This window comes from Zea mays, chromosome 5, assembly GCF_902167145.1.
Source record: "Zea mays cultivar B73 chromosome 5, Zm-B73-REFERENCE-NAM-5.0, whole genome shotgun sequence".
NCBI lineage: Eukaryota > Viridiplantae > Streptophyta > Magnoliopsida > Poales > Poaceae > Zea > Zea mays.
In genome coordinates this window covers 195,286,791-195,295,442 of record NC_050100.1, presented here as the reverse complement: position 1 = coordinate 195,295,442, position 8,652 = coordinate 195,286,791, and the positions used below count along the sequence as shown (strand labels likewise).

Here is an 8,652-nt window from a genome sequence, read left to right as displayed (position 1 = left end):
CAGCTGTTTGCCTCTCTCTTCCTTCTAGAGCTAGCTGGTAACGAATCAAAATGGAAGAAAAAAACTAATTAAATCTACGCAATCCAAATTCAATACCAAATAACAAAGGCCGGGTATGTCGACTGCAGCGGTGAGGACCTGTTTGGTTAGAAAGAGATTAAAGGGGAAATTACGATCACTCATTTCCTTCTGAATCATAGCACAACGATGTTTCAATGATGACCAATTATGATTTGACTCTAATATGTTTTATTTTTGTGAAAGTATTTCCATACTCTTTCCCAAAATATGCCATCTTTTATCTCTCCATGTAATAGAATATTTACTCACATTAAGATAGCCTAAAACCAACAGTGTGTCCTCTTGTTCACTGAAATTCTTGGATCGCCACCTTTTAGTTGCCTGTGAGCTCATTTCATTCACTACCGGTGAATCTGTCACCTTATTATCAACTTGCACATAATCAGCTGCCCCATAATCACTTTGCAACATCCTGGTTTAGTAGTGATGTGAAGTAACCACTCTGGGAATCTAGTATGGTGCAAGAATAGAATAGTTACTACAACCTAAAAACATTGTTCACACAAACACCAGCAAAAGCAATTGACAAATACATGAAGATCAACAGGTGAACAATACATGATCGTTGCCGAACATTGAGTGTGGTCGTCGAAGTGCAGGTTGCGGACGTTTAGTCGTCATCGAAGAGGAATTGTCATTGCCCAACCGTGACCGAGATGCAGGTTGTCAGCGTGTAGCGACGCTGGTTGACATGGGACCTCCTGATTCATGTCGTGTTGCATCTTTCGCAGCATTTGGCGATGGCATTCGACGACCCATTTGTGGTTGTTGGGGCTTCCTTTGATGCATGCGATGGAGGAGATTGAGGTCACAGGAGATGGGCGTGCCCACGGGTGGGAGCAGGGCTTGCCGACGGGGTGGTAGCAAGGCGCGCCGAGCACAGGGCAACACTGCGCCAACGTGAACGAACTTGGTCGGGAGGGAGTAGTCCTGTTCGCTGGCGGTGATGAACCTGGGCACAGGTAATGGGTGCGTGGGCCGTGGGCATCCATGCGTGACGTCGCCTCACCAAGATCGGCGAACGGGATTCCCTGCACGCCGGCGACTCACCTAGTTGGGTGGTGGAGCAGAGATAGCTGACGTACGGGAACTGTGCACCAGCAGCTGTAGATCACGTACGCAGACGACCCATCGATGAAGGGGATGAAGATTCACAGAACTTTGGGTGGTTGAGATACTAGGACTTCTTAGATGGGGTCTTATTTTGAGCGTCTGTATTAGTTCTCTAAACATGTTTCTGAATATAAATTTAAGAAGTTGTTATTAAATACGGTCCAACAATTCTCTAAAAGAGGTTGCTAATTTACAAAGTCCCTACTCAACCCTATATTGTTGCTAAATGTAGTAACCTCTTGTTCACTCTCGAAATAGAGAACTATTAGATAACACGAAAAAATTAACCCACTATTATCATTTAGCAACTCCATACATCTGATTTTAGGGAGCTTTTTTTTACAAAACAATTAAAAATGCTCTTAAGACCTTAGGACTGGATTCCTATATAAATTTGCTCCAAGTTTATAAAATAGGACCTTTTGGAAGCTATTTCTTAGTCCTTAACCTTTAATTTAAGATAGGAAAGAGTCCAAATTACTACCTTGAAGTATGCCCCAAGTTCAGATTACCCCTCTAATATATTGATTGGTCTACTTAACCCCTACAATTTGCAAAACCGTCTCATTTTTCACCTTTTTTTAAAAAAAAATAGAACCGATTTGATGACGTGGAGACACATAGAGTATGACTTGGTATGAAAAAAAATCATATATTAAAATTAGAAAAAGGAAAGTCGCATGTTTTCTGGCTATCGGGAATTCTGAACATATTGATTTCCTCGTGGGCTCATCAAGTTCGTCAGGCGGTCATTGGCGGTCGGTCCTTATACCGGCGGTGGTGCTTTGCTCCTTTCCACCCTCTCTCCTGGCGGAGGATCCTACTACAGAGCCAGTGGCTGCCTCTCGGTTGTGATCCAGAGATTTATTGCCTTCACCGGTGAGGCCTTTTTTCTCCTATGGTCAGTCTAGATGAGGCATTCACCTGTGAGGTATTTTATCTATATATCTATATTAAAGTTTTATTAGATACGAAATAATACAATTTCTACCCCATAAAAAAAATGAAATTGGTATTTAACAGACGTCTGAAATCTCTCTTCCTTTTCAGGCAATAGAGGTTAGAGGATAGTCACCGGGATACTGGTGGATTGGATATGATCACTACTAGCAGGGTTCAGAATAGTCACGGACTCACGTTATTATAGACGAATCCTGAGCAGTCAGGCGACTGAGAGGCATAAAAAGCGATGAAAAAAAAAGAAGATATTTCCACCCCTACCCTGAGCACGGAAGACTAGCATTGAGTTTTGCAGCGTAAATCTCTAGCGCCATATATATAGACCTGAACTCATGGGCTCATGGTCCAGACCGCGCGCAGAGCACTAATCCTAGCACCTCAGTCGTGCTTAGCGTTGTCACGGCTCCACACGGCCGCATCATGGCGCCATGGCCCGTCCAACCACACCTTGCTCCGCCAATTTATGTGCATGCGCCAGGCCGGAGCGAGAAATCAGGCTGAAATCGCCTTTCATCATCATCAGCGAAAACGACAGCTTAATTATCCCCAATATAATGAACAGAACAGGCATGGCACGCACCGCTCCAACGGCTTCACCCGACCTGCCCTTCGCTCAACGGCCAAGAAGCAGACTCTACTGTTTTTTTTGGCACACAACCTGTGCTGCGAAAGTGTGAAACGCTTGAATCTGCGCGTGCATGCGACCCACCATGAGCCGCCTCGCCGTCGCCGGCAGAGCAGCTCCGACGGATTCCTTGCGTACAGCGCACTCATCCAATGATCGATCCAATGGCGCGCGCCCGCGCGGCAGGATCCCTCCCAGTCCCAGCCGCATGTCCCATGATGACACGATCCCATCCCAATTCCCACGCCGCATGGCGTGCATCCGAAGCGACACGAGAGGGTGGCGGCCCGGCGGTGAGGCTGGCGCCGTACTCGAGCGACGTCGTACTCTGGCATCCCCATCACTTTTCCGTTCGTCGGCCCGGCGTCCCCGGGTCCATCCATCGCCTCGCGGTGATGGCGCGAGCGCGAACCCCTCCTGCAGTCCTGCCTGTAGTCCGCTGTCCGCCAGGCGCCTCTCACCCACCAACCGCCCGGCATGTCACGTTGGCACCGCTCTTCTGTTTGCCCGGCCGCTTGTGTCCTGGATCCCGCCCCTTTTTCCAGAGGCGTGGCCTGCGCCATCAGCTTCGAGTGCGGTACTAGCACGTCCGTGTCGTGGCAATTGCTCGGTGATCACTAGCACGAAAAAAAATGTTTGGTGAGAAGATTTTAATCATTTTCACGTGGGTGTCCATGTTTCTCATCTTTATTAGCTTATATGCACACACTAGACTTCGCAATGCACGGATTTAATTACCTACTAGGGATAGATAGCTCAGCTATTTACGATCTAGTTTGAGTACTCTTGAATTGAAACGGTTTAGATGGATTGGAGTCTTTAAATCTCTAATAGATTAAAATCCATCTCAATTCTATAGTATCCAAACTAAGCCTTAAGGCCATATTCATTTACATGGGAGTGTAAGGGGTTAAGGGAGATTTGATCTCTTCCTATTCAATTTTGATTAGATATGGATTAAATCCACTTCAATCCCTTCTATCCATCTCTAACCGAATAAGCTCTAAGGTGATTTTAGCCCTCTAATTCTCTGCATTCCGTCACAACCAAATTATAAGTTGTTGTCTTTTCTAATTTATTTTGTATTTTTATATATCTAGGTATATATAGTATCCATCTAAATATCTAGATTTTTTTTAAAAAAAATACGTGTCTACAAAATCAAAATATCTTGCAATTTATATTCTAGCGCCCCTGTTTTGTTGGAGTTTTTTCTTAAAAGAAGGGTATCACGGTAAAGTTTTTTTTCCAATCAAAGTGTATGGCATAGAAGCATGCAGAGAAAGTGCATGTCTAATACCTAAAACATATATTCATGTTAGGCCCAGGGGTGCGGCAAGTTGGGGTAGCCTACCGAACGTGCCTTCATGTTGGGCCCAGCGGCTGGATCAGTTTGTTCATCAAAACAGAAAAAGGCCCAACCAAATAGTGTCTACTACTTTTTTTCTTTCAGAAAAAAATGTCCCAGATCATAATCATTGCACAAAGGACGCATTTGTTTCTGCCAGCGTTTTTTTCTTCTTCCAAATAGTACAGCCCATATCATACACCATCTAGATCCAAGCAGGACGGGGGAGATTTTTTTTTGTGGTCTAAAAAGCGTCCGTGCTTTTTTACAGCTGCACATGGTCACTCACATCGTCGTCACATGGACGTGTTCCTGTCTACCTCCTTCCTACCTGCAAACGCGACGTGGTAAAGTAACTGTGCGCCAACTCTGAATCCGAACCAGCACAGCTCGAAGTTTGGACGCCGACACTCACTGACTCACATATGTTTAGAAATGCTCGTAGCTATTTCATGCAAATCGTACTGCCTGCAATGCCAAATTGCCAACAATGTACCAATGTATATACAGTACATTACACGTTGAAATCCTCGCATATGGGACCGATCTAGTCCAAACACGGTACAAAGGACTGCGAAATATTTCAGCACCCCGGTACTAGTAAGGTCGTCGAGATCGAGTGAATCTGCACAGAGATTTTATTCAACGGCCATAGAAATAATGCACGAGAATGTACACAAATCCTCTCTCTATAGAACCAAAATGTAGTGCGGTAAAAGTACATGGCGTGGCGAGTCGACACCCGCGGGCAGAACACTAACCACCACCCGCCCCGCCGCCCGCGGATCCAAAGCAACCAATGCATCATCATCGTCGTCGTCGTACATCAAGAATCGATCGTAGGGCCGGTAAAATTAAATAACAACACCAAAGGAAAAAAAAAAGATGAAACTGAAATGGAGCGAGCAGCAACGTCGAGGCACGCGGAGGGGGTGACAACATCGGCGTGACTAGTGAGGACAGGAAGAAGAGTCGGAGTCTACTACTCAAAGCAAGACGGCGAGGCCCGCGCCCGCCAACGCCACCACCGTGGCGAAGCCGACCGCGCGCGCGCTTGCACCCGAGTCTTCGTTCGTCGGCGTGCCCGCGGGCGAGAGCGAGGGCGCCGGGGACGTCGCGGCGGCGGGGCTCGGCGTCTTGGGGCTCTTGGGGGACGCAGCCGGTGTCGCCACGGGCGGGGGAGTCGGGGCCACGCTCGGGGCCGGCGTGGGCGCGGCCGGTGGCGGCGGGGTGGCGGGTGGAGGGGGCGTGGCGGGAGGTGGCGCCATGGGCGGAGACGGTGGCGGGGTGGCGGGAGCGGGCGGCGGGCTTGCCGGGGGAGACGGTGGCGGAGTGGTGGGAGCGGGCGGTGGCGACGCCGGTGGGGACGGAGGCGGCGTGGTGGGGGCCGGAGGTGGAGTTGTCGGCGCCGGGGGCGGCGTTGTGGGAGCCGGGGGAGGAGTGGTCGGGGCCGGGGGCGGAGTGGTCGGGGCCGGAGGTGGAGTGGCGGTGGGCGCGGGTGGCGGGTTGCCTGCCGGCGGCGCCTGGGGCGCCGGCGGCGGGTTGCCGGCTGGAGGCGCCTGGGGCGGCGAGTTGGCCGGTGGCGCGTTCGGCGTTGGCGGGGGCTGCGCCGGCGGTGACTGCTGCGCTGCGCAGGAGGCGATCAGGAGCACGAGGACGAGAGGGCGGAGAAGTGACGCCATTTTCTGTGGTTCCTTGAGCTGAGCTCGAGCAGTGGGAGGAAGCGAGCGGGTGAGTCATGGTTATATAGCGTGGAGGGCCGTGGCGGCGATCAGCAAGCTTAACTTCCTGCCAGCTCACTGACCACACTCCCACTGATTGCGGTGCAGCTAGCTAATCTTGCGATCGAGTACGTTTACGGTCACAGTATAAACTATCTATAAACTGTTTTGTTAAGTACTCGCATGACTAACATAATCGTTGCACTTCTAAATCAACGTACGTATGTGCGTACGCCTATGGTGTATCTGAAGGGTACATGCAGTACGAGTTTACGACTTCGTAGCTGTCTACGTAAACGAATGCATGTGTGTGTGCGCGCGCGCGCGCGCGCTGAATGAATGCTGATGCAAATGCCACCGTGATCGTTGTCCTTGCATCGGTTGGTGCAAATGCCAGCTGCCCAGCTCGGCAGCTCCGGCCCTCCGATCCGTAGCCTTTTGCTGTCCTGGCTTTTAAATTTTCTCCTTAAGGTGCCGGTTGTTGTTGTTCCATGGAGGTTGAAAAGTTAATTTGTCTGCGTGTCCTTTGCTTCCATAGTGCACGAGAAGGCAAAAGTGCAAAAGTAGCAGCTCAGCCAAAAGGTAAAGGGACACCTAATTTCTAGTGCGTCAAGTTATAGAGAACATTCGCGAAAAAAATCGCTGTGATCATTAGTTGAGGAAAAAGTTATATATATTGAACATTAATTAGAACGGAAAAGTTTTTTAATCACATGGGAACTTTTCCTCCATACATGAAATTCACTTTTCATCTCTTCCCCTTCTATGTCGTCTTCCTCAACTCCAATAGAATTGTTCATAGTTATATTCTAAGACATATTGAGTGCTAGGATATTTTAAGAGATTCTAGCTATAGGGAGGCTCATCTCACTGTCAGTTGGGCTGTAGTACACATGCTTACTAGGGTCAGATCTTAATAGGGTCACAGGGTTTGATTTGTTACAGCTCGGGCTAAATGCAACATGGTCTATACGACCTCTTGTCCATGGCGCGCGCACGTTAGTGTCATGCTTGACTATATCCTCGGCATGTTGGGCTGGCACAAACATAACACGATATGTGCCTTCGTCCAATAAAGCCCACCACAACAGAAGAGAGCAGGGCCGTGCACAGGCATGTGCGCCCGGTGCGCCTGAACATGGCCCCCACTTTTTTAGGGCCCCAAGTATCTGGCCCATTAGTAATACTCACTTTTTTGGGGCCCCAAGTATCTGGCCCATTAGTAATACTAATTAGGTTTAATCATTAGCATCTGCTATTTAGCAATCTTGGAGATTCCGGCGGCTGCTCTAGCACCCACGGTTGCACGCGAAGATTGTTTTGCGTGCTGCTCGTCAGGCTAGGCGACGGCGTTGCTCGCTGCGCTGCCAGGTGCTAGACTGCCAGCGGCCAACACGCTCCTACGATTCTTCACTCCTTCTGTTGTTCTGCATCGTCCACTGTTGTCCATTCGTGCTCCAGCGGTTGCGCAGCCGTGGATCTTGCTCTGTCCGTGGTTCGTCCGATCGCTCTGTGTCTTCCTCTAAAATAAAGCCATCAAATCATAAGGTAACATCCTACATATACATTGTATATTTAATTGTCTAACTTTGTTAATAAAACAAGATATTGATTATTTTATTCATCTCGTATGCATGCATATTAAATATTAATATTTCAAGATCCAATTATTGGTGTTATGTCTTCTGTCAATCGATCTAGAAAATATGATTCTGGTTATCAAAAGCATAAGAGAAAACAAAGAACAGAGGATTTAACTCAGTCTCAGAAGGGAGCTATGAATAGAGAAAACAAAGACTTTTTTAGTGATTTTGTAAAAAAGGGCCTCTATTCGATAATTTTGTACAGAGCCTCGCTTTTTGTCGGCACGACCCTGGAAGAGAGTCTACCAAACCAGCCTCTTCGCACACCCAGCTCCTTCCTTGTTGGGCTTCATCGGCTCGTTGGCCTACCCCTAGTCTGTGGGGGATGGATATCCCCCGGGTCCACTAAAGAAATAATAGACCTCACAAAAGGCCCAAGGGCCCAATAAATCGTAAGGTCATTCCTTCGTGGGCCTGAGGAGAAACAACCAACAAAGCAGAGAAGACGTAAGACCGGATTGATGCAAACTCGGATGGCCCACAACGTCGAGCGAGTAAATCGCAACAGTGACCCGACTTTCCCGCGCTAAAACCCCCATGCAACAGAGCCATGCGAGGATAAGTCGGCAAGGGTTACGTAGGGATAAATTCAAGAGGTTCACTACCTTTTAGCTACTCGTTGTTATCATATTCACGTGTACTGCCCCACGGTCAAGTATATAAGGCCTAGGGGGCACCCCTTCAGATCGATCGACCCTATTTTTACTTAGCCATCCTCATTAACTCTCTGTGCCTTCAATCCAGAGAGCCCTCTTGTAACCACACTCGTATACTCACCAGGACGTAGGGTGTTACGCATCTCTAAGCGGCCCGAACCTGCAAATCTTGTCTATTGTCCCTCGTGCGATCGGCACGAACCATTTTGCTACAGTCGTTGACACCGTCCTACTCCTAAAAACACCTTGAGGGGCAACCCCGGGTGTGCGGTCGGACCCAAAACACCGACAGCTGGCGCGCCAGGTAGGGGGTGTGTCGACGATCCAAGCTAGCTCAATGGCCGTCACCTTTCACAGCAAGATCACCGTGCGTCCCGGATCTGTATTCTGCTTTGGGACAATCTCATCTGTAGCGGATGAAGAGGGAATTCTACACCGCATCGCAGATCCGCCGGAAAAGAAGTCTCCTCCAACGAACTCCGAAAATGCTGGAAAGACGCAACCT

The 8,652-nt window shown here is 48.8% G+C and overlaps 1 protein-coding gene across 2 annotated transcripts; it reads right to left on the bottom strand.

Moving 5' to 3' along the window:
* Positions 1 to 4,742: 4,742 nt before the first annotated feature.
* LOC100384443 (uncharacterized) lies at positions 4,743 to 5,858 on the bottom strand. Of its 2 annotated transcripts, XM_020537484.2 has the most exons (2): positions 5,674 to 5,858; positions 4,743 to 5,637 (listed from the first exon to the last, which is right to left on the bottom strand). In XM_020537484.2, the coding sequence occupies exons 1-2, from the start codon at positions 5,807 to 5,809 to the stop codon at positions 5,114 to 5,116; spliced, it is 660 nt and encodes a 219-aa protein (XP_020393073.1). In that variant the 5' UTR covers positions 5,810 to 5,858; the 3' UTR covers positions 4,743 to 5,113. The 2 variants fall into 2 exon arrangements, with proteins under 2 accessions (XP_020393073.1, NP_001183334.1); NM_001196405.1 differs by having other exon boundaries at positions 4,955 to 5,832.
* Positions 5,859 to 8,652: the final 2,794 nt, after the last annotated feature.